We start from the raw sequence: 27,849 nt of genomic DNA on the forward strand, positions 1-27,849 counted from the left end.
CTTCCCATCAAGCAGGCAGTCCTGTTTTTCTCCTTCCCCGTCCCCTTCGCCCCTCCAAAATCCCTCCATTCTGCTGCCTCCCTTTCTCTTCAGTCATACATCCTTACTCCTTCCCTCTATCCTTGCCTCTGTCATCCCTTGATCCACCCATCCCGCTCTCTCCGTCAGACTGGATGATTCTTTGAGTCCTTGATCCAGAGCACGGAAAGGGGCTTCATAAATACACCATCCATCACCGCCGGCAGGGCCAGTTAAAACCACATGACATACAAACCGTTGACTTTAGGTGTGTGTGTGTGTGTGTGTGTGTGTGTGTGTGTGTGTGCGCCTTGTGGTTTCTCAGTGCCAAAATAGCATATACAGATGACATATAAAGCACAGCCAAAAAAACTAAAGGTAAAGTGTATGCTCAGTCAACTGTGATGTGTACACACATCTTATGGATAAGCTTCCATGTGTAACGGCCAAGAGCATTGAAATTCTGCAGAAAACATTAAAGACACAGAAAAACAATCCACTGCATCAAACAAGTTTAAATAGCCCTAACCCTGAAAAAAAAACACACACAAAAAGAAGGCAACGCCAGATACACAAAACGCTGCAATGTACAATTTCTGCGTACGTGTGTATATTCTGCATGAGATGGTCAACCAAAGATGTATTTCACAAGATGCAAGTCTGTATTTGTCTTTGTGTGTCTGTGTGCTGCATGGCAAAAACAACAACAACAACAAAAAAACACTAAACATGAACACACATGTTTGAACTTATGTTTTCCCCGGGTCTGATTTTTCAATCTGTGTAAACATGGCGATGGTTCGTTGCACCACGCAGTCTCTCACTGTTGCGCACTCCGCCCTCTCAGTGTGTTGTGTGTGATGGATGATAGGGAGGGAAAATAACTAATTCAACAGTAGATTTACATTGTTCTGGATGGTGGTAGCACAACACAAAGAGTCACGGAGAGAAAGCAGGGGGAGGAAAAAAAGTCAAATGCACCCTGAAAACAGGTGAAAACTCCACTGCTGTTTGTAAATATTGTTTAAATGTACTCTTGTCACACACAGCTTTCTATATGAAGCCTGGATTTACGGTTTTCCAGGACAGCACATCTTAGCCAAAGTGTAAGTGAGGTAAGCGGACAGTCATTACCTCATTAAGGGGTGGTCATTTAATCTCCCTGAAGGGAAATATTAAGTGTGTTTCAGGTTTAAAAACGGCAATAAAATTCTACATTAAGAGGCAGGCGAGGAAGTGGAGACATATTCTGCAAGACTCTCAGCCATATAGGAGTTCAAGACCTATACTTAACGACTTCACTTTTGTTCAGCTTTAGCTTTCATTGTTAAGAGCTACCTGAATCTACTATCATTTTTGCACACTGTTTGGTTAGGTTTGGACATGAAAAGTACTTAGCTGGGGTGAGCAAAAGATCACTAGTGGGTTGAAAAACTTCACTTACAAAAGTATGCTATATTCCCAAATGTATTTGCTTGTCTGCTTTCATACAACTCGAAGAGTGTGTTTATGGGATTTCTTTTCAACTATTCTTCCAGAAGCACATTTGTGAGGTCTGACACTGATGTTGGACAGGAAGTCCTGACTCACACTCTCCGCTCCAATTCCTCCCAAAGGTTTCTACCAGGCTGAGGTCATGACTCTGTACAGGTCAGTCAAGTTCTTTAACACCAAACTCACTCATCCATGTATTTATGGACCTTGCTTTGTGCACTAGTGCACAGTCATGTTGAAAAAGGAATGGGCCATCCCTAAACTGTTCCCACAGAGTTGGGAGGATGAAATTGCCCAAAAGTTCTTGGTATGCTTCCTTTCACTGGAACTAAAGAACTCAGCCGAAATCCTGAAAAACAACCGCACATCATTATCTTAGTTCCACCAAACTTCGCACAGGGCAGTCAAACTGTTACCTGGCGACCAACAAACCCAGACTCGTCCATCAGATTTTCAAACAGAGAAGCACTCCAGAGAGCACGTTTCTACTGCTCTAGAGTCCAGTGGTGGCGTGCTTTACACCACAGCATCTGACACTTTACATTGCACTTGGTGATGTAAGGCTTGGTTGCAGCTGTTTGGCCATGTAAACCCAGGAAGCACTGTTCTTGAGCTAATCTGAATGCCACATTTGGAGGTCTGCAGAAAGTTGAGGACCTCTTTGTGTATTAGCACTTGCTGATCCAGCTGAGTTGATGTTGTTCCCAATCACTTTGACTTTGTTATAATACCACTAACAGTTGCCTGTGGAACCTCCTGTTATAAAGCCCTATTGTCTATATTACTGCAATTTTTACAACCAGAGGTTTAAGTGTCTCCTACATAATTGGGTTACTTTCTGTTGATCACTGATTACAGTGGATGATTACTTTCTACTCAGCCTGCTGAGAGATGGAGGAGGGCCCCTGCTGGCCATATCTATGGGACTGATTACAAGTGATAATGCCCATTATATATGCTGGTTAATGTTGGAATTTTCTTTCTGTTTACAGACAATGTTAAGATTCCTATCAGCCCAATCAGATCATCTTCAGCTAGATGAAATGACCACCGAATAAAGTGATAACTGCAGAGGAATGTAGGAACTTACATTTTCCTGAGAAAGATTAAATTATGATAAAAGACTTTGTTTGATTCACCTTCTTATTTGATGGAAAGGGAGATAAAAAGGAAAAAAAAAGGTTGAGAAAAGTAACACGCAAGAACAGGGATGACTGAACAAATGGCATGAGATAAAGCTAAAGAAACAGCAGAGAGCGAGATGGAGTTTTGTTTGCTTCAATGATTTAGAGACACTCCTGAAAAGACTCGATTTAATCTATTTAGACTGTGTGACCAGTTTTCCTCTTTGTTCCTCGTGGGTTCTAGGACATCATAGAAATTTAAACCTCATCAAGCCAAAAGTTTTACATTTTCAGAGTGTCATCTATCAGCTTCTGTTTATATCTGTGGGCAGCTGTGATTTACAGTTTATAGGGGAACATATTTGAGCTTCAGTACAGAATCAACCAGGGCTTGTTTATGGTGGTTATCATCAAACATAAATTTCAAGTTGCAAATAGCTTTAGGCTAAAAATGAAATGCGATTAAGCACCATTTCCCTTTTGTCGATTTGTATCCTCTTGATATGAAGAGTTCAGTTTGTTATTATTTGATTATCTTTGGAAAACTACAGGTATAAACTTATCCAAAGTCATTTTTTTCTAACTCATTTACAGAGCCCAAGCTTGATATTAGGAGCCAGTGGAGCTGTAGTAACCCTGTGTCTTTCTCTCTCTCTTTCTCCCTCAGTGGCCCCTCTCTCTCTGGAACCTCCACCCACCTAACGCCCTCAATCTCTCAATGTGCCAATTGGACCAGAGGCCCTGCAGGAGACCTCAATACCACTACACAGTGGAAATGTCACCCATAACACTCTACTCAGGATGCCAATCACTTCACACTGTTCCCCACTGTGAGCATTTGTGTGCGTGTGTCGGGGAGAGAAAGCGAATGATCAAGGGGCATGTCCATGTGTGCAAAGAGAGCATGAAACAATTATTGCCAGTGTGACAAAATCCCTCATAACTCTACCAGAATATAAAATTAGATTTCGCCAAAGTGTACGTCTAGATTTATGGCTTTTGCTCAGTGATGTGTGAGCATCTGAGTGTAATGAGCCTGTCCATCTGAGAGGATTATGGGTTGTCTGGTTAATATAAGGACTACAGGTGTTTGTGGAACTGCACATGATTACACATCAAAACAATGAGAGTGTGCGTGCATGAGTGTGCCGAGTGATAAACAGGCCTTAGTTAGGCGTGAAGGCAGAAACAGATGGAGTGGGTTACGGACAAATAACACACATGAGCCTGTGAGGGAGTGGGAGTAAGCCCATGTCTGAGCATGCATATGTAGTGTTGTTTGTTTCTGGGAGTGTTTGGGATGATCCGTGCATTCAGTATATGGATATGCAAATGCACGTGCCCAAGAAATCTTAATGTACACATACATGGATATGTGTGGGCGTGTGCATTTACGTGTGTTATATTTAGAGCGCAGTGGCGCAGGTGTCTCTGGAAAAGCCGTCCATTTCAGTGGAATGTGGGTTGAGTCGTGCGAATGCGTATCAGTTTGCACAAGAGAGGGTGCATGATAGGGAGGGTGATGACGAATGACAGGAAAACAAGGAAGGCAGGGGGATGGAGAGCTAAGCTGGCAAAGGCTGGCATGCCAGGCGCACTGTGGAGCCAGGGGGGGCGGGCACTCTGTCCTCATGGCAGGCCCCTCTGTCGAGCTGTGAATACAGAGACAACAGCCGGCATACACAGACATAGATACGCAGGGTAGATTCAAACAGGGATGGCTGCACAGCTCATCACATACAAACTCACAATGTAAACGTTTGCCTTGAAACATAATGAAGCAGTGCAGGTTATTGAAGATTTACTTTTATTTTAAAAAAATGCAGTGAACTGAATTTTAAAGATAATTGTACATCGAGGTTTTTAGTCATACTTTAAGTTAAAGGCAACTCACTTTTCAGTCTTACAGATGTTTTGCCATTTGTTTTAATGACTAACAAAAATAAATTTTCTTTTTCAGTGCTGATGACATATTACAGTCACGTTATTAGCATTTTCTCTATGTGGGTTTTCTCTTGGTGCGCCTGTTTCCGCCCACAGACATGCATTAACTCTATGGGCATGGATGTGGGTGTGAATGGCTGTCTATCTCCGTGTGTTAGCATTGATGGACTCGATGGGCTCCATTACAGAAATACACCCCTGTGCTGAACAAGCCCTGCCTCACATCTTGTGTCATGGCATATGTCAGCACTGACAGGCTCCAGCCCAAAACCATTAAATAAATGAATAAATAAAACAAATAAAAATACAAATCAACTTGTAACTGATAACCATTTAATCACCGCATACCACTGTACAGAACACGCAGATCTACTAGAGTGAGTGACAAACTGTCTTTAACACTAATTGTGTAAATCCAGTTACCTTTGACTTAACAATTCTCAACACACTTTGACTATTTTATTTCTCATTTCACTCCTCCTGACTTCAATGAGACCTGTAGTACTAAAAATAATAGCAGCTTCCTCTTAAGACTTTGTTTCCAATAAGCACACGTGTGTGTGTGTGTGTGTGTGTGTGTGTGTGTGTGTGTGTGTGTGTGTGTGTGTGTGTGCGCACTCCTGCGTTCGCCATCTTTCAAGTGTTTTGACAGAATAAGTACATTTCACTGAGGTTAAGTGGGGGCAGACAGATCTATACACTGATCCCACATCAATTTGGAACAGATGGAAAGTTATTAGTAGAGCTTGAATAGGGATGGAACGAGGAGACTGTGGGACAGCAGGGCATTTCTGAACACTGCCTTTCCATTAACATTATAATTTTTTTCATATTTTACTATGAGGAGGTGGGGTGTGCAGCCAGGTAGCATACATGTATGGATCTGTGCACATTTCTTGCAAAATAACGATTTTTTCCCCCCGATTTTTTTCTATGGAGCCCAAGAAAAAGAACTCTTAGACGCAAACACAAGCGTCGTAAATCATCTAGCACATCCAAAATTCTTCTGCTGGGTCACTTCAGGACACCAGGAATTACACAGCCTTACATAATGAGACTTAGCATTAATCTTTAATCTAAGATGCAGCTTGTCGTCAGCAAGCCTTTCATGTGCCAGAGTGGTTCAACTGGGATAGCATAGCACGAGCCTAAGGGCCAGCATCTGTGGAAGAAAATCGCTAGCTTGAGCCTGCCTCTGTTGTTTTTATATTTAAGTTTTCCTGTTTAGTCTGACAGAATATAATTGAGCTTTAATGTGTATTCTTGCTTTCATTAGCACCAGAAATTATCACAGCGGAGAAATGTCCTTGCCATTTTTCAAAACTAGGCATAGTTTTCGATTCAGGAAGTGCAAGACGGCTCCCATAAAAGGAGCCTTTAATCAGTGAATTTAGAGATACTTGGTTTTACTGGGTGGTGATTTGTTAAAACATGCAAAACATAGCTGAGTGAATATAACATGCTTCTCAAACCATAAGTCAACTTAATATGTTCCCCGTGGAGAGAAAAATGGTGCTACGCTTATCGGCTGTGCTGTTAATCTTCCCCCATTGTTTCACTTTGATTTATATTCTATTTGCTGCTGAGTAACGCGGTTTCTCCACAGTGATATTTAAAATTCTTACTAAGTCAGGTTTACATTTTAAATGTGTACCATATGATTTAATTATAATCACCAAAAATGAGTGTAACTAATCTCAAGTCTTATGGCGAGCAATATTTTATGCAACTGAATATTGTATCACACCTCAGCGATACTGTAGTGGCTAGAAAATAATTACTGAAAGAGGAGGAACGGTATAACAAAGCAAAGAGGAAACTGGTATTCCAGGGAATAAAGCTGCCAGTTTCTTTTGTTCTAATGTCTTTTTATTTCTTATGAACACCAAAGTTTTCATGTACTTAATAAGCAGGAGCTGCTCTTACAGGATAGTTCCATGTTTTACTGAATATTTGATTCGGCTCAGTGGTCATGGGTGAGTCAGAGAGAAATGAGGCTGTCATGTCGGGTGAGTTAGCAACCTGATTAAGCTGGATGCCAACCTTTTCTAACTTTGATGCATTCATGTTGGCTGTATTTAATTCATGAGACTGGTGCGGAAGAAAAGGGGGGGAAAGAGAGAAAAGGATGACGGTAACACATTGCAATTTCACTCTGCCTAGTTCTCACCTTTTCACGCTTTGTTTTTTCTTTCTCTTCAACTTACCATTATCTCCCTCTGACCTCCACTTTTTTTCTTTACTTACAGGTCAAGTTGGGTTTTTTTTTACTTGTTTTTTTAGCCTTTAACCTCTAAAACTCATCACCTTTACTCCCACTGTCTTCTCCCTTTCAAGTCTACATCATCTCCCTCACTTCTCATTGTCATTTTTCTTAGCGTCATCTCTCTGCACCAGCATTGTGTGCGTCTCTGAAATAATCCTCAGCTTTTACAACTCATATTTTATGCATTCCGCTTTTACGCAGAGTGACTAACAAACAGTGAAACGACGAGGAATTTGTGACAGCTCTTTTTTTCCCTTTTTTTTTTTTTGCAATGCTATGCATTCCCTTTCCAATTTTTCTTCCTCCTCCTCAACCCCCCCAAAATACATTTTCACCTCCATCTATAATGCCCCCCCAACTTAATTCCTTCCTTCCTCATTCTCCCTAGGTGAAGTAAGGCAGGGGAAAAATGAATAGCGAGTGCTTGGCCTCCCTCCAGCACACATTTTCAATATCCAAGGGACATTTTAATGGTACTTTTGTAAACAAGCACACACATAGATGTCTGTATGTCTATGTGGGAATGCTCTCTATTAGTGTGTGAATGTTTGACGGGTGTGTATTTGTGCTCTTTGCCCACTTGTTGTATGGGTGTCCAGCAAAATAAATACATCAGATGGTTGGCTCAAAAGAACACATTTGTCTTTCTCCCTGGAGAATGTGAATTATTTAAAATGAAAGCTGGGGAAGAGAAATGACTAACAGTAGCAGGTGACGTGGCTGGAAAGGAGAAAGATGGAGAAGGATAGCGAGGGGAGACCAGATGGGCAGGGGTTGCACCTAGCCAAAAAGAGATAGTATAAAGATAGCAAAATGTAAGATAAAAGGAGAATGAATGATGAGTCAAAAACATGAATATGGAAAGTGGGAAAGATGCTCTATCATAAAGGTTAGGATGTGGTTACAAATCACTGGCGAAGGACTGGAAAGCTACGCAAATAGAAGTAAAAGAAATAGAATACAATAAGACTTCTGTCTGAGACAAAAAGAAATAGGGAAGGCTGATAAGGACATGACAAGAAGTGACAACAGACAGAGCGGAAGATGACTGCAACAGAGGGAGCGACTTTGGAAACATATGATTGGCTACTAGTGCCAAATTTGAGCACGCAAACACACACACACACTTTCTCGCTCACCGCCCTGTACAAACGCATTGGATAATTCTCCAAGCTTCACCAGCAGATTTCAGCCTGTTAACCTGCCTCGCCCTGCTTCACCCCGTCTTACCCTGCCACATGGTCACCCCGGGGGGGGCATGAAACAAGAGCTGGAGACAGGAAAAGCAGAATGTTGATGGGAAATATTGAAAAGAGACAAGATAAAAAAACAGAAAGTCAAAGAGGGAGAAAAAAAAGGAAAGAGGTAGAGGAGGAGAGAGAACGCAAACAGTTTCTTTAGAGGAAGTCGTGAAGTGTTGCTCTGATCAGTGAGATAGAAATTAAGTATACAGTCCTTTGGCAGCACAGGGAGCGCGTTGGGGGGTAAATAGGAGAAGGAAATAAAGGTGCATGAGGGGGGAAAGGGGAGGAGGAGGATGGCGTGTAGTAAATTACGGAGGGAAGGAGAGCAATAGGAAGGAATAGCAGGGTGGTGAATGTGATGGAGCTGGATTGTGAAGCATCAAACAAAGATAATAAGAGAATCCGCTGAAGGCATGAGGCAAACTCAGTAATTATATAGAAAGAGCAGCCTGCCTTAATTAGAACAGGATGGAGCTCATGAGTGTGAGAGAGACACACGCAAAAAAAACCCCACACATAATTACACATGTACATCAAACACACCATTTCTGAGGTAATATATTACGTAATTTTTTTGCTCCCTGGTCTGTTCCTGTTGACGGCTATTCATAATGAGACCGAAGAACATATGTGTGCTCCTCACAACGCGTGTCTGACTTGTGAATGCACACAGGGTCAAGATGTACACATCCAAGTCGTCCTACCGCTCTGGTTTTTAAACTCGCTCTCCTTTTTTGGCCTTTTATGTATTTCATGAGGAAGCTAAGTGGACATAAGCTCTAAGTTCTTCGTATTTACACTCATCTTCACAAGCAGCAGCAGTCTTGCGGTCCTCTGAGCAACAGCGGATTAGTTGCATGACCTAAATCTTAAACACCAGGATCTCCTCTTTTCATCCTAGAGATACTTGGTAGTAACTCAGTTGTAAGAGACGACTTCAACACCACACACATTTTTGTCTTTTTTAGGTTTTCTATAATTACACATTCATTCAGTTTTGATGCAGAAAGCCGTCGAACTGGAGAGATGAAAGCCAGACGAGAGCCACCGCATGGCTGGACACATAACAAATTTGCTCTTTTGCTGAGTTTTTTTGTTGTTGTTAAATTAAGTTAAATGTCCTTTAATACCTACACTTCCTAGGTAAAAACTTTATAAAAAGAATTATGACAGCAGTTGCCATAATCCGAAGTAATCCAGCATTCCTTAAATCTTCTGTGACCCTTACAGAGGATGCGGTAATAATCCTCTTCCCTACTGCACTGCACTATCTGTTTACACCATTATCAGTAGCTTCTCACTGGCTCTTCGATATTATTGACCGGGACTGAGACACTTAGTGCATTTTCACTCACTCAGTTAAACAATTACGCTCAGGAGTAAATAAGACATAGAACCTGTGAACACTGTATGCAAACGTACACGGGAATCAGTTGAAGATCACAGCTTTGTTGTGTTTGTTGCGATTTACTGCTTTGCATTCTTTTTTTGTTGTACTTCACAGCAGCTACTCATTCATATTCTTGAAGGACATGTGCATGAGGATGATTGCGACACATATATAAACTCAAATGTCCTTGCGCACAAAACATTTCTGTAATCTCACTATCCATTTTTATGAGGTGCACATGGAGACCTGATGTCTTTCTCCGACACACAAAATGAAATTAAAAAAAAAAAAAAAAAGTGTGTGTCTGCTGTGAGATGTGTCCTTAGTATAAGTGTGTATGAGCAGTCCCAGCGCAATTCCTCAGTTTAGTGGAGCATTACAGCTGATCAATAGCTCTGGTGCAGTGGGAGATGTCTGGGCTTTGGCTGCATATTCATACCATTACAGCTGAAGTGAGGAAAGAGGCACTACAGGGAACGTGTGTGTGTGTGTGTGTCAGCAGACCACTCTCATGGATAATGACATTCTCTATCACCTAGTGGACCACACAGTTACTTGCTAAACTGCACCCAGTCAAGGTTGAGCACCGATAGAAGCAGTCTAAAACGTCTCTCTCTCTGAGTCTCTGTGGACTCGCTGGCTTTTCTGTGCCATCACTGAGACTCACTGTCCTTGTCTACTTGCTCTTTTGGCAAGATGCCTGACATGTTCTATTCTCCCTTTACTCCTTCTTTTCCTTTAAAATGTTACTTTTTTTTTGTTGGTTTCCTGTCAGTGCTTTCTCTCTTCATCCATCTGCGCGGTGCTTCCCCGTACCACATTGTTATTCTCCTCCGAGTTTCTCTGTTGGTTTGTACATCAGTCAGATTCTTCTGTCCGCGGCGAAGATTTTATTGTCGAAAAAGCATTGTCAGTAATTACAAAAAGCAGGACAAGCAACACATACTTTATTTGCACACGGCCCAACTGCCAATATCATTAAACAATTCTCAGCTCCAACTGTCAAACTGTTACTGCAGAACCAGAAAATGTGCAACGCAGCCAAAGTTCTGCACGACTTATCACCAACTTTACTATTAATACTATTTATACTGGATTTTTTTCCTTAACTATTGGTTCCTCTCAACAGCTAGGTGTTTTGCAGAACTATTGTTGGCAGAAACTTCATAAAGTTAATATTGTTACGGCCCATCATTTACAATGACAGACAAGATATGTGATGAATTACCATATCGGTTGTTAGATCCCACTAAATGAAAGCATTCCAAAAGCGGCATATGGTACAATCATACCAAAAAATGTTAAGGTTAAGAAAATATTATGTCCCTGCTATGACTTAGATGAGAAAACAGCAGTCTTCACTGGAAGATCATGCGATGTACAAGTCCACAGGTAATGCACAAGGTCATCGACATCCCGAGGTGTCTGAGGGAGAACACTTACTGCAAACGACCCCGAACGTGATGGGTTTCATGGCAACGGCAACAAAAATTGTTGCTCACCTGACTTCTTCCCCAAAATGAAAGTATAGTTAAAGGCATGCTGCTTTGACACAGCAAAGAAGACGTGCAGAGGGAAGTGGTCAGAATGAGACTTCAAGGAAATGACCTGAAAACAGCAGGAGTGCTGAGAGCTGTGCAGAGCTTCAGACAGAGACAACCTTGAAGTGGACAGCAGGCAAACTGAATCCAAGTAAGGTTTTGACTTTTTATGGATAGACTCACTGAGCCTTTTAGCTATGTTGCCGTTTCTTATATATTTTAGTTAGTAGCACAATGAGCTTCACTTTGGAATACAAACATGCTGATGTAAATTACTATTGTTAATCAAATACACAGAATCAATACATTTTTAATAAAAAACCACTGCAGGGATCAATATGAGATCACCGCACCAAGTTCAACAGTCTAAATTACTGTCCCATGACTGCACGTTACAGTCTAGTCAAGTGACTCCAACACCCACATCACATTGCACAATAATTCAAGATGGGGTGTGAAAACTAACAGCGAGAGTCAGGCGTTCAAACTGCTGCTATTATATGAGCAATTGTGACAAAAGATCGCAATACTGTCCGTTTCAGTTTACGTCAGAAAGCAACACATCAAACCACCTGCTAGCTTACTAATGGCAGCACTTCGTGTAGGTGTGTCTGTGTGTTAATCGGGACATTTATGCCTCATGAAAGAAAGATGTGTTGTCAAGCTTGGGACACGGCCTTCTGAAGAAACAGTACACAAAGTCATTGTGTTCACATTCACACACACCAGGCTCTTCACACTTCTCATACTCACGGTACACACACCATGCCTCACATGCCAATATGTGTGACAACGTTTGGACATAAACACGAAATATTTTAACATCTCTGACAAGTCAAGATCCTCGCAATCGATGGCACTGTCAGTATAGAACAAAAGGAGGCACAGTTTGAAAATGAATGAGAAAGGTGTCTTTGTACTTCTATTGTCTGCCCTCTAAAAACATGACCACTGCGGAGCGTTCTTCTTGTCTAAACACTCGTTAACATTGATTTCTCCTTTCTGTCCTTGCTCACCTGCACTTATTCCCTTTCCCTCGTTCACTCTTACAGTATCTGCTGTATCTCTGTGTGTGTCTCAATACAGATGTCAATTTCAGAGTCTTTTTAACTGAATTCCTGCTCCTTTTTGAACATGGACGTTATTTGGAGGTGTGGTTGCTCGTTTTCCTTTTGTTTGCTTTGTTCATTTGTCTCTTTTAATTCTATTTTTTTTTTATACTTTTTCAACATGTTCAAAATAAAGATTCAATCAATCAATCAATATATCTTCAACAGAACTATACAGCTTTATAATATTTGTAGCTGCTAGCAATATCTGCCTGAACCTCCAATTGGAATTTGGATTGGCTCTAATGCAAGTGGCACTGCCATTTAACACATGAAAAAAATGCCAATTTCACTTAGTTTGCATACAAATCATCAGTTTTGATTGCAATGCAATTATTTGCTGTATTTTGTATGTGCTATTCAATACACTGACACCGGTTTCTAGCAAAAATTCAAACCAAGTTGTGTTTAAAAGAAAACAAACAAAAAAATCACACACAGTTTTTGTTTTTTTCCTGTTGTGTTCCTGCTCGCTGTTAGTCCAGAGCATTCTATCAAAGAGCTAAAACACATGAAAACATTGCTAATTCTTTCTTTTCTTTATTCAGTATTCTGGATTTGTTGCTTTAGTTCATTTCCGACACAACTCCTTTCTCGTTGCTTGTATTTGCTGCATTCTTATTTGTGTATCCACACATCCCACTATCTGATTTTCCATTCCCTACCTTCACAGCTGCTGTGTCCCTCCTCGTAGCCGGCGCTGCAGCTGCACTTCCCAATAGGCACCAGCCATTCACCTTCGGCACTACAATGCATCCTGGGAGGGCTGTCTGTGTCAACTTCAGAGTTGTTAACACAGGTGCCGCGCACCTCTACAAGCGTGGCAAACGCTGCCTCGGCCACTGTATCGGGGAACACTGCCAGGTTCTGGACGGTTGCGAGACAGCGTTTGTAGTAAACCCGCACAGCCACCAGTGCCACGCAGGCACCGACATCCTGGAATGCCAGGTGGAACCCTTTACGATTGAGGTGGCCGATCTCGCGCACCTCTGTGTTCAGCTTCATCTTCCTCTCACCAAGATCACCCTGCGTGAAGCTCTCATCAGCAGCAATGGTATCTATCTTGGTATACCGGTCCTCTCGCGTCACACCTCCAAGGTCCCTGTCTGACTCGACATACAGGAGGTTGAAGGTCTCCTTGCAGGTGCCTGCTACACCAGGGATGCTGTTGCAGTCACGCAGAGTGAACTGGAGCTCCACAAAAATGCGCTGTCCACCTCGACGTGCCACCCAGCCCGTCTGCAGCCAGTTGTTCTGCTGCGTGGGCTCCATCACATTGCACACCTGGTATGTCCGAATGGGCTTATACTTCTCATCTACGCCGCTTATTTCCTCCCACTGTAGGGATAAAGATTTGGGCAGAGGGGAAAAAAGACACAAAATCCTTAAATGTGAGGTATAGAAAAAAGAAAATCAAGAAAAGGAATATGGGAATGGAAAGAGACATACTGCATTTTACAAACCATGAATAAGCAGCAAGGAGCTTAGTAATAACATGAAGGACTGACAAGAAGAAAAAAAAAACAGCAAGAAACAGATGATAAAAATGTTAAATGACAGCAGAAAGAATAGATATGCAAACAGGAGTGAGTAAGTTCAGGTTAACAGTGTAATGACATAATCTGATGAGTGAGTGTTTGAAATAAAAATCATTGGTTCTCAGATTGTCTAATAGTGTCACATAATGAACAGGCTCAGTCATTGTGAGTCTTAAGTGGTGTTTCTGCAACTGTGGGTCAGACCTTAGTCACTTTCTTTCGATCTCAGACTGCTTGGCACTTAAACTAATGGCATTTGTGTTCAATGTTTGTATAAACCAGGGGTCGGCAACCCTAGGCACGCGTGCCACAGTTGGCATGCGAAGGGTTAACTGATGGCACGACCATAGCTGGACTGGCCGGTCCGAGTGTCAGGTGAACTGAACTTCAGGTAAGAAGTTATGACCTGCAGTCTATCTGGGTCAGATATGAACCAAGTTTAGGTGGAGTTTATTTTTGTTGTGCTGACTTTTTACAGTCAGTTACAATAACTCGTACTGCGTGCTAGCTAGCATGACGGAGTTTCTATACAGCTGGGTGGTTGCTACTTCAATCATGAAACTGATCAATGATCAGCTGATCGCCTTTTTTCTCTTTTGTTTATCGCCCACTTTGCGCCAGAAAGAGGAAACCGTCGAATGTCGCGCTAAACAACAGCAGCACGTTTAAGCTTGATCAGCTGTTGTTAGAATGTATTTAATATTACTTTCTAGTAGCTGATGTTTGCTGGAGCCACAGCTGTAAAGCTGCTGGTCATGATGTCGGTTTGGTTATCTTGTGAGAGGGAAACCAGGAAGATGAAACCAGGAGATGTCTTTACTGAATCATCAGAGCTGAACAGGTGATGGAGAAACAGGTTTGCCTTTTAGGTGACATGAATGAGTTGAAGGGAAGTTATGAACTGTTCCTGAGAAACAAATAACACCAGGATCTGTTTCTAAGTAGCTGACAGCTGGTAACTGTGCAGGGGTGGGTCTAGCAAAGTTTTGCCAGGGGGCCAGGTAGGACATTAACAGGGAAAGGGGGGCACAAAGAAATACTTTCTTATTCTCATTTAAAATGTCTAGCTTTTAATAAATAATTCTCTGAAGCTTATGATGTATGTATGATGTATGATAAAAATCATACATATAACATCGAAGCAGCTGGAATCCATAGCTGTGTGTGTTCATGGAGCTTGCATTTTCACCTGCTGGACATCACTACCTGACAAGTTTAACTGTCTTCAAAACATTGCAGAGGCCTTATTGACAGTATTTGGCTCTACATATCTGTGTGAGTAGATTTTCTCTCACATGAGTCTCCTCAGGTAGCCGTCTGAATGCTGGACACTCGGAGACCTGTATCTCTGAGTGGGAGACCAGAGATCACATTAACATGTTTGTCTCTGTATTAACAGACATGCCATATTGGCCCAGTTTATTTTTCTTATCATTGTTGTGAGGAGACCATAAATAGCTTTTGTATTTTCTGTTGTACAGTTCATTTGCTGTCATGGATAAAAAGTGTCCTTTTTTTTGGTTTCAAAATAGCTGATAACTATTCGCTGATTGCTGCCAACATCTGCGAACAAATATAATTCTATAAAGTGGTTCTATATAGTGTGTAACCGTTAATATAGAGCGTTATTAAATTTATCGCTAATGCAATCATATGGCACACTGACCTCTGAGGAAATTCTAAATGGCACTCGTCATCAGAAAGGTTGCCTACCCCTGGTATAAACGCTTCATCCCACAGTCTTGTGATTTATTCACAAGAAACGAATTTAGAAAAAAAGACACAGCAGGCTTAATTAAAGGGCTTTGTTAGTTGGCCTTCAGCCTACAGATAGTTTTTATTTATTTATTTATTTTTTGCAGCTTTGGTGTAGCCTAAAATATTGATACTATATCGGTACTGACAGAGATTCTCTGTTCTAAAGAACTCTCTGCACCTTGCTGAATAGATTAAGAGTGTTTTTTGTCTAAATATTGGTCCAAATAATTGATAATTACTGGCCTGTTTGCTAACAAAAGATTATTATTAGTAGTTGTTGCTTTAGAAGAAGTGGTAGTAGTAAAAAGAAATCTGATGTATGTGCACACCCTATTTCAGCCATTGGGACGGAGTCACAAGTATTCTCTTCAAGGTGAGGAACCACTGAATAATATAGCATTTTATTTATCTTTTAAATGTATTTTATTTTTGAGGAATTAAAAGTTTAAACTCCTCTGAGCACTCTAAGAATGCTTTTTATAGTTTCCTAATATTTGCCGTAGGGCAGAGTTTGTTTTTCTGATTTACTTTCAGTCTGGAAGAGCGAGAAAAATGTAATCAAATATATAATTTATCCATCAGATGAATGATTATGACTCCATGTCACTATTTGAATTACCGAGGCGCTCTTGACAGAATTGAAAGTGAACTGAGCAGCAAATATGAACTGCTCTCCCTCTCTCATAAATACACAAACGTGCACAAAGCAAAAGAGTAGAAATGGATTATCTCCAATGGTAATGTGATCAGCCCCTCTCCTGTCAAGGTGACTATATCAAAGTGGGTGCAGTGTGTTCTCTATCACTTCTACTGGGACATGTAGGTGAATCACACAGTCACATTAATCTTATGCATAGTGGAGCACGTAGTGCAGCAGTCATCTCAAACACAAGTGCTTCAGCAACCTCTATCCTAAACAATGCACATTTAAAAGCAGTGATGTTATTCATATAATAGACTTATCAAGTGTGTGTGTGCATGGAAAGGCCAACTTGCAGGTGACACGTGGGTGACAAACTGCTCTGGCAAAAGTGCTCCTGCATTTATCTTGCAGTCATAACTTAGTGCAAAGGGTTTTACGGACGAAATCGATCGTCACAAAAGGCCATTTATCTGTGGCAGCACATCTGTGTAGCTGCTTTGGACACTGCTATATTATAGTAGCCTGGATTAGTCCCAATGATTAATGATAATGATGAGCTCAGCACTGGGGACAAATTGAAGAAAAGGTGTGGAAAAGTAAAGTAACAAGCTGTGTGGAGGCTGGCAAGTAAACACATGCGTCTACAAATGAAAAAAATGACATGCAGGTAATGAAAAATGCAACTATACTTACTCCATTAGGGGGATAGGATGTCCAGCCGAGCTCTGCTTGAGTCTCTTTAGAATTCAGCAGCACCACTGCAGGAAATTACAAAAAAGGGGGGAAGACAGACATGAGTTAATAGACATGTGGCATTAGAGTGTATTTGCCTTTATTTTTTAAATACATTTCCCAACAGTGTACCTCACCTGCATGATAACAAAACTCAATTAACACTAACTCAAGCAAATAATAGTATTAAATTAGTCATTTACAGTACATTTGCACAATGGTTCAGTTTTATTTGGCCTCTGAAAGTGCTTGGAGTAAATATGAATAACACAAAGTGCAAAATGACACGTCAGGTTTGGAATAATGAAAGAAAGGCATTAACACTGAGAAAGGTTTGACAAAATCTGTTGAGAGTGAACCTGTCCTTTGATAAATGCATTAACACCATCTGTTGAGGATTTAAGCTGGACAAAGCGCTTTCCTTTAGCCCCTGGCTTCACACACAACACACAGAAAACCACAAACAAAACAAAACAGAACCATAGAACTTTTACAAAGAGTCGGGAGAAAAAGAGCACCCTTATTTAGCTTTCAAGAGTGGAAAACAGGAAATGCAGTTTCTTTTCAGCACAGAGAGACAAAATGTAAGCTTTGAAGCTGGTTTCAGCACCACGGACAGCTACATAAGAAGCAGACTGCAGTGAGTGAAAGCCGGCGTAAATCTCCCTGTTTAAAATCAGCCAAATAACGGATACAGCAAAGTTTCTTTAAAGAAATATCTAGGAGTTAAGCTACATTGTGTTGCCTAAGGTACACCACTGAAGGACAATAACTACAACACCATTCAAAAGTCTTGAACCACTCGCATAAGTGGAAACGCAGTATATGAGGCAAAAACAGACCTCATTAGAGTTGCGCAGAGTGCAATTCTAATGATGTTTGAATGTTAATATTTGGTATGAGATCACCTTTTAACTTTTTAGCACAGCCTGAACTCTCTTATGCAAACTTTCTTGGAATTTCTTCAAGTAGTCTTCGGCAATAGATCCTGAGGTTTCTTGAAGGACATTTAAACCTCTTCTATTTTGTGTTTGCTAGCTTTTGTTCAATTCTTAGTAAAAAGTATCCCACACTCCTTCAATAATGCTGAGATCTGGGCTGTAGGGAGGCCAATCCACAGATAGTGCTCCACTGTGTGTGTTTTTTATTCAGGTAAGAATGGCTTCTCGATAGCCACCAGTTGATCCATGTAACGTTTGTACAGCAAACAGTATATGGATCAACTGAAGGGCCAGAGGCACCCCTCAGGTCCTGCGCTGGGTCCTTGCTGGATTTTATTTTCCAGTTTCCTTTCAGATAATGTCAGATGTTATTCATCTGCCATAGTTAATTTTTTTGTCCTGTTACTTCTTCATTTGTCATGTACTTGAATCCGAAATATTATTTAGATCTCTTTATGTTGATATAATATATAATTAAATCATTCAATAGCAACAAAGGTAGATACTGGTACAACGAATTTCAAGATTAAGTATTAGATCAAAATATTCATCAAGAAAGCAAAACCAAAGTAACTCTCATTTTATTAAAAGATCTTAATACCCGTTCTACCAAATTTGAAAAAGGAACCAGAGTTCATTAGCGAGGACGTATCTGAGCAGTCGCACTGAGAACAGTTGTCGTTTTACATTCTGTTCTATGTGGCAGGCGTGCACGAGAGCCATCATCAGCACATTTATCTTAATCTATAATCTAATATCAACATCTGTAGTGACATATGGTGAGCTGCATTAACGCCTGATTTTTAAGGGATTTTGCTGATATTAAAATTAACCATGCTTTAAGCTTGTCTGCTTAAACAGACCCCCACCCCCACTCCACTGGCACACACACACACACACACACACACACACACACACACACTGAGAACCAGGCTCTCTTACAGTGTTCTCAACACGTACATCTTTGAGGGAATCTGAGGTGTGACAACCAGACAAAGCCATTTTTTTCCTCCAGACTTCAAGGAACACACTGTGCAAAGATTGCTTTTTATTATCCTTGAAAGTGCTACTTTCATTCTTGTTACTTGGCTTTAACTTTTATGTTCTGCTTCAACTTTCAACCACTTCAGGAGATTGTAAGGGCTATCAAAAATAACCTGAGCGACACAGACTGCAGTTAGAGACAGACTCCTTGAGAAGTAACAATTTCACCTTATACCGAGCAATTCTTGGTGTAAAGATCTTTGATCACATACGCAGCTGCTACATGACAAATATCTGGCTTCGTGGAAATTAATAACAAGGCACAAGGACATCCTGATGAGCAAAAAACAAAAACCAGAAGCCTACACAGTCTGACTCAGCTGTATAAGAAGTGGTGACTAAAACATGTTGCTGACTCACGCTCTGACAAGAAGAATATGCACTCTGGCTCAAATGTGTGCAGATGTATCACTATTTACTGTAAATACATTTTCTTTATTAGGGCCCGAGCACTGAGAGTGCGAAGGCCCTATTGTATCTGCTCCGTTTCTTCTTATTATTATTCAGGCAAAACAAGGGCCTTTTTCAGGGCCTAAACATGCTCAAAAACCCTTGAAATTTTGTACACATGCCAGGTCTGGTGAAAAATTTTGTATTTTAATGGTTTTACATATGAGCACTGGGAAATGGCTCTAGAGGGCCACCTATGCCTTGTTAAATGCAGCCCTACAACCACATCGTTTGAGCTACATGTATGAAATCTGGCACACATGTGTACCATGCCAAGACGAACAAAAAAGTCTGGGGGAGCATTGACGCAAACCCAACAGGAAGTCTGCCATTTAGAAGTGAACGTGACATTTTGACTCTAATTTTGCCATTTCCATGCCTCGAACTTTTTCGAACTCCTCCTTGGGATTTAGTCATATAAGCTTCATATTTGGTCAGTGTCAACTACACAACTGGGCCATGTTAAATTGCGGAGCTTTTGAGTTTTCGTTATACGGTGAGGCCGTGGCGCCACGGCGAATTTCGATGACTCGCCATGAAAATCTTATTGCCTCTCATTCTGTCATACATTATCCGATCTGGACCAAAGAGCACACATATGATAAGGCTCCGCCCCTGAACATATTTCAACTGCCATTTTTGACATCAGGGACAGCGCCACCTAGTGCCAACAGGAAATGTCATGTTTTACACTTTGGGGTACAGTATTGTGATGGGTGACATCTGCAGCCTCAAATTTCTCCAGGAAAGCCAGGAAATGTCATGTCTTTCACTTTGTTGTATTGATTTTCAGAGGTTCATCGTGGCCACCTCGAAAGCGGTGAATATCACCATCAGTCCTTCATGATGCTTCAGTGTGAAAATTGTGACTTTAAACTGAACGGCGCACCCTGGTGGCAACGCGGTTCACCATGAACAATGAAGTGCCTTTTGAGGGGCTTGGAAAGTTTAAAAAGGCGCACACCTCCAATTTGATGAGGGCTATCTTGTTATGTGATCATTTTCCTTGAATAGCGCAAAATGGCTCCACAGCGCCCCCTACAAAATTTCAAATCATCAGCCCCTGCTCTGTGTTTTATGTACGAGTCTGAAACCTGGTAAGTTTATGGAAGATATTGAGATGTACAAAAAAAGTCTCTTGGAGCAATATCCCAAATCCTACAGAAAGTCAGCCATTTTAAAATTAATGTGTAATTTTGGCGACATTTTCCCCACTCATCAGGCACCGTACTTTGACGAACTCCTCCAAGGGGTTTCATCAGATTGACCCGATCTCCAGTGCGTGTAATCTAAAGACCTTTGTGATGTTAAATTGCGAAGCTTTTTACGTTCAGGGAAACGGGGTGGTCATGGCGTTTCAATCACTCGCCAAAAAGCAGTAATCTGCTGTCACTCAAAAAGACAATGTCCAATCTCTCCCAAAGGTCGCAGGCATGATTAGACTCGAGCTTGGAAAGGTTTGTTATGCTATTTGTCAGTAATGGTTAGAGCGCCACCTAGTGGGAGGACTATAATCATGATTGAATGAGATGAAATGTTAGCTGGTGGTTAAATGCATGAATTCCATCAATGTGACATCTGATCGGACGTGCTGGTTTTAGGTGTTGGGCGTGGCTCGACGTGCCGGGCTGCGAGGGCCCTCATAACGCTGCTTTCAGCTTTAATATTATTATTGTTATTACTATTTTTTCAAGACCATAACTGTATAGGGATTTAATAGACTTCTATGCAATGCTATTGCAGTTTGTATAGCCAAAATCTTCAGAGGACAATGCAGTTTTCATTCTTCTTATTTTGGGATTTGCTTGAAAAGGAGACACTAGAGCACTGGATAGGGATCAGGGAAGCCTTGCTGGAAAATTAAAGATCCTTTACAAAACACTTAATTTCATTGTTTTTGGGTTAACACCAAAGGGTGCCCAAAGCATGCTTCTGTGGTTCGCTGATAACACAGAAGCATTTGGAAAAGATTAGAGAGGGAGAGGGCAAAGGTGCTGGAGAGACACAGAGGAAGGCTGAGGCAGAAGCCAAAAGAGAGATGATGAGAGAAAATAATCAGCAGAGGAGGGCAAAGAGAAGAAAGAAAGAGCCAACAAGTGAGAAAGAACGAAAAAATAACAGTTGGAGAAAGGGCTGGAAAAGGAAAAGGAAGAAGTGAGAAATGAGCACATGAAGTGTACATAAATGAATACGCTGGATAATGCACAAGGGATCGCTATGTCTTCCTGAGCAGTCAGACATTCAGTCAAAGAGAGACTTGCAGGACAAAGTTGGCCCTGTAATCACACATTGAATACATAAGTCTGGTAATCACAGTGTAGTTAGACAGACTAATGGGCCTTTAAGGGCAGTAGGAAGAGAGAGCGAGAGAAAAGATATCCAGAGAGGATGACAAAAAGTCCGGCAAAGAAAAGCTAATCTGGTGAAGAAAGGGTCATCAAAAGAGGGAAAGGGGAAGGGAGGGAAAGGCAGAGAAAGAACATATGACACAGAAATAAAAGCTCTCGTACGCTGTGACACATGGCCTCAACTTAATAGCCACGACACATTAGTTTTACTAAATAATTTCAAAAGGCTGTTTTGTGAGTAATTACCTTTCAGTGTTTCTTTTTTGTATGATTTTGGTCTCAGGCCTATTTAGGACCCACAAAATGAGGCTGACTTTCATCACCAGCAGATAAAACATGATCCCTGAAGAGTAACAGAGGCTCCTCTGCTTTGATCACACAATGCTGACAGTGTTAATATAGAATACTTCATATGAGAAAAGGACACAATTATGTTGCTAATGTTTTGATGAAAAATTAAAAAACAACAACAAAAAAAGTCATCGTTCTTTATTTTTCTTCTTTTGAGAAATATGTTATAATTAAGATGATATCAGTCACAATTAGCATGGGAAGGCTCAGAAAATTCGACATTGCTTAAGCAAATTCTATCTTTACAACAGTCTTTAAAGTAACAGCTATCACTTTAGCAGCTTCTCTGTCAACCAGTTTGGATAAGATCCATGCAAAGGGATGGCTGAGTGAAATTAGTGGTGGGATTTCAGTGAAAAACGATTTATTTTAAACCAAATTTGATTTTTATGAAACACAAAATGGTAGCATTGGAAGCACATGTCATCATTCTCATTCTCTCTGTATATATTTTCTTTCTATGATCACAGTGTGATCGCTCTCACTTTTGCACTCTCTTTCTTTTTTTATTTATGTATTTTACCTGAAAAGTTTCATTGAAATTGAAACTAAAATGTAAATGTCTCTTTTATCATCCCTCCCCTGGTCTCATCCACACTTTGATCTTTCTCTGATTTCTGCGGTGTACTAATTATCAGCCTTGCTAAAGAGGATGCGACGAGGAAGAGATAGCCGTAGGAGAGAGGTAGACTGCAGCACTCACTTCAAGTATTCACAAGAAAGGGAGGGAATGTGTTGGTGCACCAACAGCAATCTAGAAGAGGTAAACACTAAAATCTGGCCTTTGTCAAGTGTGCAGCCAGCACTTACACAGCTATTTTTTTTTCTTTTTCCTTTTAGTGGTAGACAACAACATGAAGACAGCTCTGTCACAGGGGCCAATTTCAAGGGCTTGCAAGGTTAAGGGTTCCCATTCTTTGATTGAACTAAGTGTGTGCAGCTATTAAACTGTGAGTAAAAGGCGCACTTCCAGGTACTTAGTCTGAAAAAGGAAAAGGGTAGAAGAAGAAGAAACAGACATGAATCGCAATGATCCACAGCCCTACATGTAATAAATTTGCGTTTTGCTCAAATATTCTATAACAGGCTAAATAGTATTTCACTCTGGTGAAACAGAGCTCTTACTAGCCAGCATACAACTGGGAAGACCTGGGGGATCTGGAGGTTCAACCTGCCTATAGAGAAAGCGCTGAGACTGGAATAAGCACAGGCTGCCAATGCTCCATGTGTCAACTGATGTCCAAATATTACCTTTCCTATGTAACATATTCCCATGTAACCCATAAAAACTAACATTTAATCAGGAACACCTTCTTGTAATCTTTCACATAAGGGTAACCAGCTTAGTACCATTTTCCTGTGGGAGAAAGAACAATGACTCACAAGTCAGCATAAGCAGGCAGGTGGAGTGGCAGATGGCATAATCGCACGACCCTTAACCTAAAGCCTGTCCCTATCCTGGATAGGATAGAGAGAGGCTTATTTTCACTTTCATTTTGCTTTTTAACGTTCCCTTTTGGGGTTATGCACTAAACGTACACGGTTAGGTTTAAGAAAAAAAAGTGCTTGGCTGAAAAGCAAGTCTTTCACAACATTAAATACCTTTTAAACTTTTTCTTTTGAGATGTCGTGGATACCACATACACATCCTTGTTACATATCCCAATTTTTCGCCATGGTGTCTTGGTGTCTGTTTCAGAGGGACTCCTGTTGAACTGTATGGGACTATTCAGTGTGTTGAAAGATGCCAACAAAAGGGACAAACACTGCTATAAGATATAATGCCAACGGGTCCTGACAATGTGTGAATATCTAATGACTTGCAAGAGAGATCTGGTTGATATGACAGGTTGAAATCAAGACAAAGAAAGACCTTAAAGGGGTTATGTTGTACTTTTTTTTCCTGCCATATATAGATGATCATGTTACAGTTTCAAAGAGTCAAAGCAATCCCTAGTAGCTGAAAGTTCAAGATTCAGACTGCTCTAAATGTTCAGTTTGAATTGAATAAGCGGAAGAGGATGGATAGACTGATGGATTTAAATGAGAGCACATGAGCAAGAGAGCAAAGCAACCTGCTGTTCAAATCTTCTGTTTATAAGCAGCAGCCAATGAGAAGAAAAGTAGTTTTGAGTGAGGGGAAACACCGTTAAAATGTCTTTTTTAAGACTGGAAGGAGCAAAGAGTCTCCTCAACAGGATTTACAGTGTCGCTCAAGGACAAAAGAACATGGCTGGAACATGGGAGTGTTTAAAAAGAATATATATGTATATATACGCACACACTTCAATGAAAACAATACAGTAATACTGGAGAAGGACAGATAAAAAAATGGATAAATATAAGGTACCACATAAAAAACACAAACAGTCACATAAAAGATAAACGCAGTGTATAAACAGACAAATACACCGCCTTCAGTGACAAATGGTGTCAGGGAACGTTCACAAGCACGCACATGCAAGCACACAGCCAGGAGGCAGGATCATAATAGCACTTCCAACAGCAGGGCATATGAACTTCAGATGGGGCTTTCCTCTTAACAGAAGCATTAAATTTTCAGCTTCAGTAATGTGACATACTGCAAAGAGCTTGGGCTGCTCCCTCTCCAAAGTCCACCACGCAATTGCATATATCATTTATGATAATGAGGTGAACGGTTATACGCTATCATTACATAGTGCATATTTCTCATGCACAGTGTGGTAAAAGTACCTTTCTAAAAACACAAGCTACAAAATAACCTAAGCGTAACCGATATTCATTTTCATCACAGTTTTTTTTTTATTGTTAGTCTTTAATCAAAGAGAATTTTAAATATTCAAACAATCAGCAGACTTTTACACAAGTCACACGCCAAGCCGTTTCTCAAAAATGATTATTTATCCTACATTTACATATTGTTAAACTATTACAATATCCCGTTTAATAAAATGATTAAACAGATGCTCAGCTAACCAAAAGCTTTTTACCAAAAAGCCCGGATAATTTGTATAAAAGGCCTCCGTCACATAATCATGCTGGTTTTGCATCTCTTTGTTGTATCAGTGCCTCTAATTAAAGCATAACAGCTGTGGCAGCGGGTCACGATTAGGTGCATATTGTGACATGAAAAGATGCAATAACTCAAAATTGTGGAAATTTGTATCACAATTTTAATTTTGGTTTACGGTCTGTCACTGAAGCCAAAAATTAAAAAAAAAAAAAAAAAAAAAAAAAAAAAATCAGGAAAGGAAACAGATGTTTCATTTTTGAAACAGGCGTGGGTACTGTGATCACTGCAGTCTGAATACCACATAACTACACTAACCCTTCTGGTTAAGGAGCCTCTTATCAACTTTAAAAATTATGAGTATGAGCCTCTGTGTGAACAGTCAAAGGATCAAAGCAGTAATGAGGAAAATTATGGGGACGTGTGGAAAAAGGTCGATGTCCTGCTATCTGGAGAATTTATAAACATCCTGCAAAATGGTTTAAGTACATGACATTGGTATTGTTAGATAAATCAGCTGTTTTTCATTTTCAGTTAATGATGTGTACTTTTTGTTACACTTTATTTCCAGTTGGTTCAGTGAGAGAAGAAACTGTATTTGAGCACATGATCTGCAGTTTGGTGAAAATTTTATATTTTAGTTTAATATTTTCTTTTGGCACAAAAATAATATTTAGGATTTTTTTGTTTGCATATCCTGTCAGTTAATGAAAGAAATTTTAAATCCATCTAATATCTTTGAAGAATTATGATTTATGCATGTATGATCTTCTGGTGCTAACCAGGTGGGCTGTAACAAAGGTAGTACGGTGATTTTGTTAACAGGGGGTTTGGCTGATAGGTGTTAAAGTGTTAATCCTCTTATAGTTTTAAATGCAGATTGAGTATTAACTTCAGAAATCCACTTTGAATTAAATGATTAACAAGTGTGTAAGTGTGAGAACATATCTAGTACAGTCAAAATGCCTGTGTTTTCTTACAAATTATAAAAGAAATTGTTTTGGGCAATCGCACAAAAGGACGAGAACAGATATATTCACAACACAAGCAGTTTAGAGCCCAGAATGACATAATGAAATATATTTTACAAAACATCACAAAAGACTGTATATAAGCTCCATGTCTCTCCATGCCCACCTTACCTTATCTTCTCCTATAATTATTAGTTTTTCCTTTCTATTTCCCCTTCTTCCTACCTCTTTTGCAGTGCCAGTCTTGAATCTGAATGACCACCTGTTAAGACAAATAGCTTGAGGAGGAATAAAGCGAGTGTGTGCTTATGCATGTTTGTGTGTGCTTTAGGGAATGAAAGAAAAGAGTCATTGAGTGAGTTAGGGAGACAGCAAAAGCAGAGCGTGTTTTGGAGGGAAAAAAGGAGTAAAGGATAAAAATTGCAGAGAGTAAGGACTGATTGTAAAAAGAAAAAATATATAGTCTGGCACCAAGGCAGGAAAACGAGACCCTATTACAGTAATTACACTGCCACACTTTAAAAGGGGCCCTGCAGTACAGGTTGTTTGTTCAAGCAGCTTATTAGAAGCAGTGATTTTATTTTAAAACTAAGCAAGTTCGAGTGGCTGTGTACATGAATGTATGTGAAGGTTACACAATTATGAGATGAGAGATGAGATAGCCTTTGTCAGTTGCAGGTCTTTCGCCCACAACCGAGATGACAGACCTTGCTGACCGTACGTACAATACACAAACATCACATTGGGGAGACAGGTCAGGCTAGGTAGCGAGGAAAAAAAAACATCGAAATGTGTAACACAAAAGGATAATACAGGAATGCACAGATATCAACACACCATAGCACAATAAACACAGACAAGCAACATGGGAAAGTGTTCAGTGTGTACATCTGATCTGGGACCGCTGCAATCTTCGACTGCGCCTCCAGCTGACCCGATGTCCACATCAGAGGAGAGGTAAGCGTTGGAGGTGGCGTTGGATCCGGGGTAGGGAGCGTGATGCGTCAGTGAGTGCTTATCAGTATCAGTATATGTATGTGTGTGCGTGTCCATAGTTCAGCTGAGACACTGTCCTTCGCCCTGCCAGGCTAAGTAAACCGTCTTCCAGCCAACCCAGGTGGCCTTGCATGGAATGGGAAGGAACAGACTCAACACAGTCGTTATCAGGGAGTTGTTGTTCGGCTCCAGCCTTGAACCCACAGCTGGCGCCGAAGGGGTCGCCGGATTATGATGGTTATTTTTCTTTTGCAACAACTCATGAGAATTTCAAGCTGTTCTTTAACACTCCGACACTGGTCTCTCAATCTCCCGTTGGATAGCCACGAGTTTCTCCATGATGGTATTAACCTTCAGTTCCGTGGTCTTGTCATTCTTTTGCTCAAAGAGCAGATTCTGAGACCTCACGACCGCAGTTAGCTGTTCCAAGATGTGATCCAACTTCCACTCAGAGGTGTTGTTCTAAGTGGACTTTTCCTTGATGTAATCCAATGTATGCTCAGAGGTCTTATTCTGAGTATTCACTGCAGCCGTAAGCGCCTCCAAGCTCTTAACCATGCTGCACTCAGTGATCCCATTCTGAGAAGTCTCGCCTCATCCCATCGGTTCAATCCCAGCGGGCAGCCTTGGGGGGGGGGTCTGAACAGCCGGTTCCGCTTTCTTAATTCTCCGATAAGCCAGGGCCAGGCCAGCTCCTATCACATATTGCGACAAACCTGAACTTCTCCCACTGGTATCCTATATAAACTGAGCATCCTAATATCTAATTATGAATTACAACCATTACAACCATCAAGGCAAAGTGAGCTGATAAAAAAAATCTTGAGTTGATTCCAAAGGTTCAACTTGTATTTGGTCACTATTCTCTGGAGGTCAAAAAGAGATGTCAATGCAACTGAAGATGGCCATTCATTAGGCTAAAAAATGAAAATAAGGACGCCAAAAGGGCAAAAAA

General features: G+C 40.7%; 1 protein-coding gene across 1 annotated transcript in view; it reads right to left on the reverse strand.

Annotated features, from left to right (window-relative positions):
- epha10 (EPH receptor A10) overlaps window positions 1–27,849 on the reverse strand; it is a 161,753-nt gene that overhangs the window by 100,178 nt on the left and 33,726 nt on the right. Inside the window, exons 2-3 of the mRNA XM_082521704.1 lie at window positions 16,763–16,827; window positions 12,796–13,468 (exon numbers count right to left, since the gene is read on the reverse strand). Of these exons, the coding sequence (XP_082377830.1) occupies window positions 12,796–13,468; window positions 16,763–16,827 (738 nt within the window). The remainder of the gene's footprint in view (window positions 1–12,795; window positions 13,469–16,762; window positions 16,828–27,849) is intronic.

The sequence above is a fragment of the Aulonocara stuartgranti genome, assembly GCF_965226115.1.
Source record: "Aulonocara stuartgranti genome assembly, chromosome: 22".
In the NCBI taxonomy this organism is placed as follows: domain Eukaryota; kingdom Metazoa; phylum Chordata; class Actinopteri; order Cichliformes; family Cichlidae; genus Aulonocara; species Aulonocara stuartgranti.